This window comes from Aphelocoma coerulescens, chromosome 18 (genome assembly GCF_041296385.1).
Source record: "Aphelocoma coerulescens isolate FSJ_1873_10779 chromosome 18, UR_Acoe_1.0, whole genome shotgun sequence".
Classification (NCBI taxonomy): domain Eukaryota; kingdom Metazoa; phylum Chordata; class Aves; order Passeriformes; family Corvidae; genus Aphelocoma; species Aphelocoma coerulescens.
Window position 1 is genome coordinate 10,918,374 of NC_091031.1, and position 12,828 is coordinate 10,931,201.

General features: G+C 55.3%; 1 protein-coding gene across 1 annotated transcript in view; it reads left to right on the plus strand.

Moving 5' to 3' along the window:
• Positions 1-11,807: 11,807 nt before the first annotated feature.
• The window catches only part of DNAH9 (dynein axonemal heavy chain 9), a 142,028-nt gene continuing 141,007 nt past the window's right edge, over positions 11,808-12,828 (plus strand). Inside the window, exon 1 of the mRNA XM_069032621.1 lies at positions 11,808-11,866. Within this exon, the coding sequence (XP_068888722.1) occupies positions 11,847-11,866 (20 nt within the window). The 5' untranslated portion in view covers positions 11,808-11,846. The remainder of the gene's footprint in view (positions 11,867-12,828) is intronic.

The window sequence follows — 12,828 nt, forward strand, 5'->3', positions numbered from 1 at the left end:
CATCACTAAGGAGGAGACAAAAACCTGGATTTCTCTGGAGAACGACCTTGCCTGCCTGATTCAGTGCTGGGGTAAACACCAGGATCTTGCCCATTGGGTGTGGATCATGCTGGAGCCTCATGGCTGTGTTTCAGCACAAGCCTCTCTGCCTTGTTACCCTCAGGACAGGAGTTTTGCTCGCCAGCCCAAGCTGGCACTAACGGGATCTTGAATGGCTCTGGATCAGATGACTGGGGGTTTCCTCGAGCATATTCCAGTTCTGGATGCAGGGACGCTGGCAAAGCAGGCAGAGAGGGGGGAGGTCTGTGGTTAAGAGGCGTTTTTCTGAGGCTCTTTGTGGGTCAACTTTGCTTCTTCCCTTGCCACTGCTGTCACTGCCTGTGTTCGGAAGCAGGAGGGCAGTTCTGTGCTATTTCAATTAAGGAATTCATTTTTAAAGAGAACTTGAAGACACTCAGGCCCTGCTCAGGAGATGATACTTGCACACAAGTGAAGACTTAAGACTTCATTTTAAGTTAATGGGAAATTAAGAGGCAAACTGTCAGCAAAGCATCTTTTGATGACGAGCTGTGCTTTAATGTTATGCTTATCTAGAGCAGAGACTGGGGAATTGACACATCTGTGTCCTCCAGAAAAGCTCTGCTGGGCTTTTATGAATAGCAGGGGACTGGGGAAAAACAAAATGTTCCTGTTACTGTACAGGTGGAGGCAGGAACAGGCTGTGGTGCCCCAGGGGAGGACCTGGCCACTGCTGGGGTGACACGAGCAGCCCTGGGCCTGCACAGGATCCGTGTGCTGCTTTTCATGGAATTAAAGAAGGGTCTTTTATTTGGAAAATAGTGAACTGCTTCTCCCAGAAGGAATTAATAAAATGGAAATGCAGCGGCGGCAGGAGCCCACAGCTCCCAAGCATCAGGTGGTCGATGCAGGTACGGCGGTGTCGGGAACAGCAGGCGGGGCTGAGGGCCAGGACCTGCCTGTGCCCGCTGTGGAAAAATTCCCCCGGGCTGCACTCCGAGCTTCCCGCGGAGCGAGCCGGCCTGGGAACTCGCTTCTGGGGCTGCACAGCGGTGCTGGGATGAGGAACAGCAGCTGGAACAGCAGGAGCGCCGCGGCAGCGCTGGGACCGCCCCCGCATCCCAGCGGGACACGGGAGCGGCTCCCAGGAGTCCCCCGGGCAACGGCGGCGCCTCCGGGCAAACACTGGCCGGAGCCGCGCGGATGGAGCCCGAGGGGGAGCCCGGGGCGGCGGGGCCGGAGCGCCGGGAGGAGCGCCGGGAGGAGCCCCCGGAGGAGCCCCCGGAGGAGCCGTGCGCGGAGCGGGTGGCGAGGGGCGCGGCGCGGGCGCTGGCCGTGCCCGGGGAGCGCTGGCGGCGCTGGGCGCGGGGCGCGGCGGGGCCGGCGCTGCGCGGCTTCGTGCGGGGCGAGGCGGGGCCGGCGCTGCTCGCCTGGCGGGGCCCGGCCGGGGAGCTGGGGCTGCGCCCGGGGCCGCCCCCGCCGCCCCCCAGCGCCACCAAGGCGCTTTTCTTCCTCCGCCCGCCCGGAGCTGGTCCCGGCCCCGCCGAGCTGCTGTGCGGGGACCTGCCCGCAGAGCCCCTGGCGCACTTCGCCGCGCTGGTGGAGGAGGTAAGGGGGAAAAGGCGGCCCTGGGGGCGCCGGGGTCTGTGGAGCCCAATGAAACCTCCTAAATCCTGAGCCATGGGGGCTCTGGGCGTCTCCCAGTAGTGTCCGTGGGGGATGACCCACGTTACGCAGTCACAGGATGCAGTCCTGAGAATGAAAAGCTGTGGCTGCCCCATCCCTGTAAGTGTTCAGGGCCAGTATGGATGGGGCTTGGAGCAGCCTGGGATAGTGGAAGGTGTCCCTGCTCGTGGCAGGGGATGGAACAAGATGAACTTTAAGTGCATCAGGGTCCCAGTTGTCGTTTTAACAACCCCAAAGAAAGCCCCAAAAAGGCTTGACTGGTTATGACATGACTCTCATTAGCAGCCCATGTGATCTGAGTAATGGAGACTAAGCCTGCTACTATTGCAGTTGAAGCTGCTGAGGGTGAACTCTGTGTGCCCTGGGGTTGTGCCCTCTTCCCATGGCTCCCTGGACATGGTGGTTGCTGCTGCTGGTCCTCTTTGGTCATGGTGCAAAGAATCTTCAGCACCCTGGAGTCGCACCGTGGTGCTGGACTGCTTTGTTCCTTTTCAGTTCTGTGTCTGCGTGTAGCTGGTTTTGTACCTTTATCCTCCCCCAAGTCTGGCCACAAAGGCTGCTCATCACCAGGGGCAACCTGGCTCTGATCCCAGAGGAAGGTGACAGACATTGTTGCTATCCCAGTGCAGAAGAGCCAGAAGCAGCTCAGGTCCAGACAAGCCCAGCCCAGAGTTCCCAGCTGCAGGGTCAGTGCAGACCCTGGAACTTCCACTGATAAAGACAGGAACTGTATTTAATAGTGGGCTGCAGCTTTGGGAAATAAGCTAAAACGTGGCTGTGCTGTAGTTGCCAGAGGATCTTCCCTCTGCACGTGGGGGGTGGCTGTGCAGGGACAGCCCCTGGGCTCAGCCCAGCCCTGCTGGCCTGTTCATCACCACCTGCAGGCAACTGCGTGGGACAGTGCTGAATGTGGGTCTCCAGGCTTGGCCAAGCCAGGACCTCGGAGCCTGGTGGCCAATCCATCTCCAGCAGCACGTTTTGTCATAGAATCATCAAATCACATCATGGTTTGGGTCGGAAAGGATTTAAAACTTATCCAATCCCGCCCCCTGCCATGGCAGGGACACCTTCCACTAGCCCAGGTTGCTCCAAGCCCTGTCCAACCTGGCTTTGGGCACTGCCAGGGATCCAGGGGCAGCCACAGCTTCTCTGGGCACCCTGTGCCAGGGCCTGCCCACCCTCACAGGGAACAATTTCTTCCTAAATCAAGTCTAAATCTACCCTCCTTCAACTCTTCTCCGTTGCTCTTCCATGACTCCTGCTGTAGGTGATTGTTCCCATCCTGACCAACCGGAAGAACCATCAGGGCTGGCCACGAGTGGTGTCACAAGACATCATCCGTCATGTCCACAGCCTGAAGAGTACTGTCTTCAAGGTTGTTGGCCAAGTGAAGGGCAAGACTTTGCTGCCTTTTCCACCTGGCTCGGAGGGAATCGAGGATATTGATCCTAAAAATGAGAAATTGTGAGTACCAGCCCTTGCTCTCCACTGGATTTTCTTCTGTTGAGGCATGTGCTGCTTCCTTTGGGGATCCTCCCTGCCAGACATGGGGACTCTTCTCACTCCTTGTCCTCTGCAGCTCATCAGACTGCCAGGGAGGGGTATTTTGCTCTCTCTGGCTCATGGGCTCTGTCTTTGGGGACTGTGCAACGATACAAGCAGGAAAAGCTCGGGAAGTGGAAGGGGATGTGGACACACAGAGAAGCAATGAGCTGCTTGGATCACTGAGGGAAAACTCCAAACTCTGCAGTCACATTGCTCCAAACCCTGTCCAGCCTGGCTTTGGACACTTCCAGGGATGGGGCAGCCCCAGCTTCTCTGGGCAACCTGTGCCAGGGCCTCCCCACCCTCACAGGGAAGAGTTTCTTCCTAATATCTAATTTAAACCTACTCTCAGTTTAAAACCATTCCTCTTTATCTTGTCACTCACTGCCCTTGTAAATAGTCTCTCTCATGGGTTTGATTGTTTTGTGGTTTTGAAACATGAATGTGGGCTGTAACTGTAAAATCCAGCTGCCCACTGAGGTAGATCCAACTGAGCAATGCACGTGGACAAGCAGAAAGCAAAGCGACCCTCGTGCTCTGTGTTCTGCAGCCTGGAGCTGATCAACAAATCCCTTGTACATGCCACCGAGTCAGCCATCATTGACTGGAGCCACCAGATCCAGAGGGTGCTCAAGAAGGAGTCCTCAGAGCCTCTCCTGCAGGGCAGCAACCCAAACCCAAAGGTGGAACTGGAGTTCTGGAAGAACAGGTGACGGTGAGGGGCTGGTGGTGCTGGTTTGGGTGGAGGGGGTGCTGCTGCTGTGAGCCAGGAGCAGCTGCTCGGGGTCATGCAGAGACCTGAGCCTCCAAAATTGCTCCCACATATAAAATAATGATGTTGGAGTGCCTGGAGGTGGCTGGGCAGTTGGCTGGGTTTAACCTGGCCCCACCACAGTTCAGGGCTACACCACAAGGGCATTTTGTTGGAAGTGCTGCTTCCATCACTAGGACCAGCCCCAGAGCTGATGGGCTCTCTCCGTGCCAGCAGCTGGCTGCTGGTGGTGCAAGAGGGGGGTTAGATGAGCCAGGGAGTGGAATTTCACCTGCCCTTTGTGCTGTGTTGGCTCAGGCTGACTCGAGACAGAGCCCTGCCCTCTGCAGAGCTGTCCCCAGTGCCTGCAGAAACTCCACCTGGCTCCTTCTGGCAGTGCCCTGCTCGCAGCAGAGCTGCTCTCATCTGAACCTGGCACCAGCTGTGTGTCCTGTGGGGCTGGTCCCATTTCCTGCCACCACTGGGCTCAGTCCTTGTGTAACTGCAGAAAATCCTGAATCAGGCCCAGGGCAAGCAGGGGTTTGGGGCACAGCTGGTGCTGCCCCAGCTGTGCTGGTAACGTGTCCTGGCTGCTGCAGGTGTGATGACCTGGAGGGCATTTACAGTCAGCTGACATCGAGGAAGGTCAGGAACATGCTGGAGCTGCTGGAGAGAGTGCAGAGCATCTACGTGCCAGCCTTCCAAAACATGCTCATGGACGTTGAGGCAGGTGAGAAACTGGGACAGCTTCACTGTGGTGCTGACTTTTGGCCTTTGTTCACAGCCTGGGATCCCAGTGTCCTGTGCCCTCCCTGCTGGGGTGACTGTTGGCCTTGTGGGAGGGAGGTGCTGATAGTGAGCGTTTCTTATTCCTTGGTCTCAGGCTTTGGGGTTATTTGCACTTGCACTTCTGGCACTTCTGAAAAAGCTGAGACAATTGGGATTGTTTAGTCCAGAGAAGAGAAGGCTCTGCAGTGATCTTAGTCTGGCCTTCCAGTACCTAAAGGGGCTCCAAGAGAGATGGATTTTTTACAAGGGTTGGCAGAATGGCTTCATGCTGTCAGAGGTTAGATTAGATTAAATATTAGGAAGGAATTGTTCCCTGTGAGGGTGGGCAGGCCCTGGCACAGGGTGCCCAGAGCAGCTGTGGCTGCCCCTGGATCCCTGGCGGTGTCCAAAGTCAGGTTGGATGGGGCTTGGAGCAGCCTGGGATAGTGGAGGTGTAGCAAGATGAGCTTTAAGGTCCCTTCCAACCCAAACCATCCCATGGTTCTGTGATTAGATGATGATGATGATTCTCTTCTTGTTGGTCCACAGGTTTAGTTCCACAATGATGTCTGGGTTTTATTAATTACATTTAATTAATTTGTTAACTCTGGTGTAGTTCTTCAGGGTCCAAGCACACTGTTCAAAGCTAAGCTGAAGGTTTCTCCCAGTCAGGCACTCGTTTCCATGCTGGTACAGTCAGGACAGGTGGGACTGTGGCTGGCAGAGCCAAGGCCCAGCTTGGTGATCCTGCAGCCCATGCAGAGCTGCATTTTTGGTGCTGCCAGGCACGTTGTGGCCTCAGCCTGTGCCCAGAGCCCTGTCCCTGGAGTCAGTCTGTTGGCTGTGCTGGTTGTGCTGTGGGTGAGCAGGGATCAAGGTGATGGATGTTCAGCACCCATGGGTGGGTGCTTTGTGCTCACCAGGACTGTCTGTTCCCCTTTGTGCCAGCACCCAGCTTGTGACCCCCTCCCCACCCCAGCTCGATGGATCTCAGCCCTTCTCCCCTCTCTTCCCACAGCTCTGAGCGAGGCTCAGGACATCGACCTGCACCTGACACCCCTCCAGCAGCCCCTGGAGGACATAGAGGCTGCTGAGTTCAGCAAGGTGAAGCCTCTCCTGGTCCCTCTGCTGCACGTGGTGTGCTGGATCTGGGTCACCTCCAAGCACTACAGCGTGCCCTTGCGCATTGTGGTGCTGCTCCAGGAAATCTGCAACCTTCTCATCCAGCAGGTGCGTGGCTGTGGCACCTGTGTTTGCCACAGGAAGGGTTTTATGGAAGTCTCTTCTCTCCTGCTTTCCTCTGTCCTTCCTTGGCAAAGGGATTCTGAAGCCAAGAGGAAGGGTCAGACCTGGTCAGCACGAGAAGTCACCGTTTGCTGTGGCAGCAGAAGTGACACCTCCGGTGTGGTGTGGCTCTTCCAGGCCGTGGTGTACCTGTCTCCAGAAGACCTTCTGAAAGGAGAAATGGAAGAGAGCCTGGGCAAGGTGCAAACAGTGTTTGACATCCTGAATGCCTTCAAAGGGGCGGTCGAGGAGAGACGGGAAAACCTGCACGTGTATTGTGAGCCAGGCCAGGAAGTGAGGAAGTGGGACTTCCACACCAGGCTGGTGTTTGCAAGGCTGGACAGCTTCCTGAAGAGGCTGGAGATGGTGAAGGTGAGACTCTGGAGGTATTGCAGCCATCAGGAGAGCTCTGTAGCCATGAACTCCCTTGCTGGCATCTTCCCTCGCCCTGGCTTCCCCTGATGCCAGGGGATGGGGCCACTCTCTGTGCTGTGTGGGCCCCCCTGACACCGAGGCCAGGACCTTGTTTGACCAGATCCTGCTCAGTGCACCTGTCAGATTTGCTGCTGTGTCCTTCTGCTCAGGCCGGTGGGTGTGTCAGTGCTCCCAAGAGTCCTCTGGGAATTGTTCTCTTGTCAGGATGGGGGTTATGGGGCTGTGAATAAACCAGGACAAGCTCCTAGGCCCCCTGTAGTCCTCAGAGACACCCTAGAGTTGGGCATCTCACTTGGACAGGGGGGCTGGGGAGGAGCAGGGACACATTCCACATTCCTCACCAGGTCACCCCTTCACATCCCAGTGATCTGTCCAGCTGGGGCTGTGGGGTGCCCCTGTTTGCTGTGGTTCCTCACTGTGAGATGGTCAGCTGGGGCAGGGAGTGTCCTGAGTGCCATTACCCCTCAGCCTGCAGCGTGGCTGAGGCTCTGTGAGTACCTGTTCTACACACACTGTGCACACCTGTGAGCTCTCCTGCAGTTTACAGCTCACTGCATCTGCTGTTCACCTCTTTCTGAAGTGAATCTGTGTTTATGGATGGCCTGTTCCCAGCAGTGGGGTCGGATGGGCACTGCACAGGCTGCATTTGCCTATTCAAAGCCAGGTCTGGGTTGCTTTTCTCCTCCTCTCGTCCTCTGCACTGCAATAGAAGGTTTTACTGGTTTGCCCACGCTGAGTAACTCACTCGTTCTTTGGTGAGCTTTGTTGAAAACCACAATGGCTGACAGCTGTTTTAAAACTACTCACAGTCATAGTATCACTGAGTGGTTTGGGTTGGAAGGGCCCTTAAAGATCATCTTGATCCAACTCACTCAGCCCGAGCAGCTTCGCTGTGCCCGCGAGCTCCCTCGGCCTGGCAGCAGGCACGGCTCTGGGGTGTCACAGCTGTTGGCATCTGCCTGTGTCTGAGCCTGTGTGTGCCTCCTCTGGCTCTGCAGGGCCTCCTGACCACGGCTCTGGACCTGGCACAGCTGGAGAAGATGGAGTTTGGTGGGATGAAAGGGAAGGCCCTGGGCCAGCAGGTGCTGGACGTGTATGAGGAGTTCCAGGAGGGGTACCAGGTGTTCTCAGAGCGAACCTACGACTGCCTGGACCTGGCCAATGTGGTAGGTGGGACCAGCCCCTGGGAATGCCAGCAGCACAGCCTTGCTTCCAGGGAGCAGCTCCCTCTGCAATGGAGCCCTGCTCCCTCTTTCCCAGCTCCTTCCTGCCTTTGTTATGGTCTGATCTGTCTCTGTTGGGAACAGGGAGCTGCTGGCCTTTCCTGCAGGCACTAGGGAGTTTCATATCTCAGAATCACAGAATGAGCCAGGTTGGAAAAGACCTTTGAGATCATCAAGTCCAGCCTGTGACCCAACACCTCCTCATCAACCAAACCACGGCACTGAGTGCCACATCCAGGCTTTTTTTAAACACCTCCAGGGACAGGGACTCCACCCCCTCCCTGGGCAGCCCATTCCAGTGCCCAATCCCTCTTTCAGTGAAGAATTTTTTCCTGATGTCCAACCTAAACTCCCCCTGGCGCAGCTTGAGGCTAGCCTAGCTTGCTGGTTCAGCGAGTGCCTCTGTGGGTGTTCGGGGTGCTGGTGTGGTGTTCAGGCCATGTTCGGGGTCAGAGAGTGCAGAAATAGCCCAACTTGCCTCCAGGCAAAGTCAGTGCATGTTGGACTGTGGGTCCATCCTGGAGGGCCGTGAGCTCAGCCATGGGACAGCACAGAAGTGTCCTCGGCTCCGTGGGGCTTGCCTGGAGGGTGGCCAGAGGAGTGGCTTAACTCCTGGTGAATGAGAAGAGGAAATATCTCTGGATTGGGAGGTGGCAGGCACCTCCCCGGTGCTTTCTCAAGCTCAGGACTTGCTGTCCCCTTCCCACAGGAGTTTGAGCAGGATGCCTTGGCTTTCCAGCGTAAGGTAGAGGACATTGACCGTCGGCTGGGCACTGTGTTCACCCAGGCCTTCAGCGACGCCCCGGACCTGGAGCACATCTTCAAGGTTTGTCTGTCCCCTCCCTTCTCTCTCGGTGAGTCCCACAGAGAGGCCAGACGGTGCTGGAGCTGCAGGCACGTGGGGCTGGGGTTTGCCCATGGGATGGACAGTGGGACAGTGATGCTGTGGGGCTGGACTTGGTTAGTGATGCTCAGACCCGTGGGTCCCTCATGATCCGTGCGGCCCCGGAGCTGGGGGTGGCTGGGAGTGTCCCTGCTCTTCACCTCGTGACACAAACAGAACAGGCTTGTGCTCAGTTTGGGGAAGAGCAGTCAATGAAATGTCTCAAATCAGGCTTTTGGATGGCAGGAGTTTCACTGATCTCACTGGGAGGAAACGCTCTGTGTAGGGTTTTCAAGGCCAGGTTGGACAGGGCTTGGAGCACCCTGGTCTAGTGGAAGGTGTCCCTGCCCATGGCAGGGAATGGGATGAGCTGGGCTTTAAGGTCCCTTCCACCCCAAGCCATTCTGTGATTCTTGGATTTCCTGGTGAAAATTGCTGTTAAAAGCAAGGTGATCATTGTTAATATCAATTTGTTAACACATGGATGCATTTCAACTTGGGAAACTGAGGGTTGCTCAAAATGAGGTGGTTTTGTTTACCAGTGAATCTATCCTGCAGAGAAAGTAAATGGTATTTTCCGAAAACATTCAATATAATTGTTTAAAAAAAAATGTAGAAAATGATAAGTGATAGGATTTATCCTTCTGAGTTGTTGTAGGGTTTTTTTTTTTTTAAATAGCAAATTTTGAAGCACTTGAAGAATGCCAGCTGGAATATGGTTCCCCCAGAGTGAAGGTCTGAGCATCTCTGTAACAAAGACATGCTTTGTGATGTGGTTTGGTGGTGGGATCCAGTCAAAGGTTTGGCTTGGTCATCTTGGAAGTCTTTTCCAACCATAATGATTCCATGAAAGGCAGGAACTGCCTGGGGAAACCTTCCCTTTGCCAACGTGCCCAGCAGTGCAGGTCTTTGAGCTGCGGAGGAAAACGAAGCACCCGCACCCGTGGGGAAAACCCCAGTGGGACTTTGTGCAGGGGTGTGAACTTTTTTCCCAATTCTCCCCCTGCTTCTCCCCCTGCACAGCTGCTGGCCATGTTCCGGAGCCTTCTGGAGCGCCCTGTGATCGCTGCAGCTGCTGCTGACAAGGTCCCCGTCCTCCTCAGCATGTTCAGCTCTGCCCTGGACCAGGCCAGGCTCATCTACGCCGGGCACACCCAGGCAGGGCTGCAGCTCGGTGGGTGCCCTGTGCGGAGGAAAATTGATTTTACAGGAAATTGGATTGAGATGAATTGAAGGGGGGAAAGAATTTGGTTTTGCTAAGGAAACCAGAACTTCCCAAACTGCAAAGGTTTTCAGCTTCTGTAGTTCCTAGTGGGAAGGGAAATGCCTGGGAATGCTCTGTTCTTGGCATTAAAGCAATGCCAACATCCTTGTTCTAAACGTTTGTGTGTGAGATGTGGCTGGGATTGAAGGCACGTGCTGGGCTTTTCTGCAATGCTGTGAATGCAGAGCATGCGAGGGGGAGGTGGGAATTAAGGGTTTGGTCAGCCTTTTCCAGGTTTGTTGTTTCCTGGGAATGCTGGCACAGAAGGGAATAGGAAGACTCCTGTCAGATTAGGAGGGTTAGTGCGTCTTCTTGGACAGCAGCCCGTTGCCTCGTCTCAGGAAGACTGTTCTGGAGCCAGGCAAGCCCAGGAGGGGCAGCAGTGCTGGGAGCAGTGCAGGTTAACAGAGGGAATGGGGAGATTCGTGGAGGACAAGTCCAGCGTTTGCTGTGACTTTGGGGAACGTTGTTCTGTGGCTCTTACACGGGATGGTCCCAACCAGCTCCCAGCCAGAAATCCCTTCCTCAGCGCTTGTGGGAAGCAGGGAATCCACTCGGATTTCAAAATTCATCAGCTCTGCTTCCAGGGCATGCCAGGCTCCTCCTCTGATCCCCTGTTCCAAATCCAGAGGCACAAGGCCACTTGTAGTTCCCAGACCTAGCAGAGGTTGGATTTCGGGGAAGCAGCCTGGAAGCCAGGGCGGTTTTGTGGGGCTGAGTTGCTGTGGGTGTCTCTGGGCTGGCAGTGCTCATGAAATGCTGTTTCCCTGTGCCCTGCCAGGGTTCCCCCCCCTGCACAAGAACGTCCCTCCCGTGGCTGGAGCGCTGGGCTGGGCGCGGGAGCTGCGGGCGCGGATCCGGGGGCCCTTGGAGCGCTTGAGGCACATCCCACGGCTGTGAGTGTCTGCTGCACATCAGCTGCTCTGTGACCCTCTGGAAATCTTGTCTCTAGTCAATCTTTAGACGTTCTTTCTGTGTTGAATGCTATCCAATGGCTGTAGCTGAAACCATCCTTAGTGAAGAGGTGACAAGTGGGTGCTCTGGAGCTGTTCGCTTCCCTGCCGTCTTTGTTTTTTAAAGAAGCTCATTAATTGGATTGGTTTTGAAGTGGCTGAGAGGCACACTGGGATAGTAGATGGGTTCTTCAGCTTTTAACACAGCCCGAGGTTGCGATTAAAATAGGTATTGGAGCCTTTCTCACTGTGGTTCCTCTCAGCACAGTCTCCAGCACCTCCCTGGGAGCAGCCCAGCTCTTGGCTATTGGCAGAAGACAACTTTCTCGGCAGGAAACAAAGGAACAATCTCCCAAGAGCAAGAAAACAAACCAGGGCTGGAGTTCTCATCACCAAAATCCTTGTTGCTGTCTTGGAGATGTGTTTAGCATTGATTTTAGCCCTCTGCTTAGAGAGTTAATGACAAGTCCTTCAGCAGGGTGGTGTGAGGCTCTTTCCCGTGTGCAACTCGAGAGGGAGAAAGGATTGAAAAGGGAAAATGAAGATATGTGTATACATGGATACATATTATGTATGATACATATAATCTACGTATTGTATGTTATTGCATATATTTTATGTATGTTTTTTCCTATTCATGATGTGAACAGTCACTCACACAGCTGTGACCTGCATCTAGTGGAGCATAACTGTGGCAGAAAACTGCCAAGGGTAAAATGTTTAAAAGTGATGTTTGGTAGCTGATTTTTCCAGCAGCCCTGGGCCCTTCTCCCCTCCTAGCTCCCCATTTTTCAGGTCAACGTGGGAACACCTGAGAGAGAGCACAGGGGGCTGGGCAGCCTTTGTGCAGGGAGAGGATTTGGGGTGATGTGGTGGGGGTGCAATCCAAGCAGACTGGGCTTGCAGGCTGTGGGGGGCCTTGGGAAGGGGTAAATGCAGACCTCAGCCCCCAGGACTAAAGGTGACCCCTGTCTGTTGTGCTGCCAGGAGCCTGGACTCTGCCCGTGGAAGAAGGGTGGTGCAGAAATATGAAGAAATGATCCGGCTGCTCGACAGGTACGGGGGGCTCAGGCAGGGCTGAGGAAAGACTCCCCTTCCCTAAGCCACCTTCCAGCTCATTTGGCAGCCCAGGGCCTGGGAATGTCCCTTTCTAAGTCCAAGGGAATTTCCTGCTGGGAGAAGAGGAGGGATCCTGTCACCAGGCACCACAGTTTTGCTGGGATGGCTTCAAATGAGAATCCTGCAGGGGAAGAACCGGGGCTCTGCAGCCCAGCAGGAACATCAGAACGAGCTGCTGCGGGGTGGAGGAGCTGCTGTGGTGGAAAACCTGGGCTGGGAGAAGTCTCTGTCCTCTGGTGCCCATGCTCTGGTTGTGTTTGCAGTGGCTGTAATGTGTATGTTCCACAGTCTGGGGTGGGAGTCACTGCCCAGGACTTGGCATCTCAATGTTTAGTGTTAAACCTGGGCTGTCCCGAGAGGAGCCTCTTCCCCAGGGAGGAGATCCCTGCAGGGCCCTGCTCCCCATCTCCAGTGAAAGGAGCTGAGAGCCCGGGCTGCTGGATCCTGCAGAGTGGCTGGAGGGAACCCTGTTCCCATGACCAGAACAAGGCTGGGTAATTCAGCATAGCCTTTCAGAGAGGAGCAGCCCCACAGTTGGTCTGGGGTGGCCACCTTGAGGTGCTGTCTCCTGGGTGACATTTCCCAGAGCGCTCAGGTGACAACGCGGTTCAGAAGTGACTTTGTCATGTGGGAGGTTGGGACTGTCCATGACATGTGAGATGCCAGGATCCCTCTTCTGCCCTCTGTGCTCCCATCCCAGGGCTGTCATGGTCTCACTCAGACAAGCAAGGTCAGCTGCAGCCACCCCCAGCATGTGGCTTTAGGCATCTGTCCTGCTTTGGCCTTTGGAAACCCCCAGTTGCTGATATATCACATTAGCCTAAATGCTTTGGAAAGTCTCTCTCCAAATCTGAACCCTCTGCTAAAACTGGTACTTGGGAGGGCTTTGCCCTCCTGCC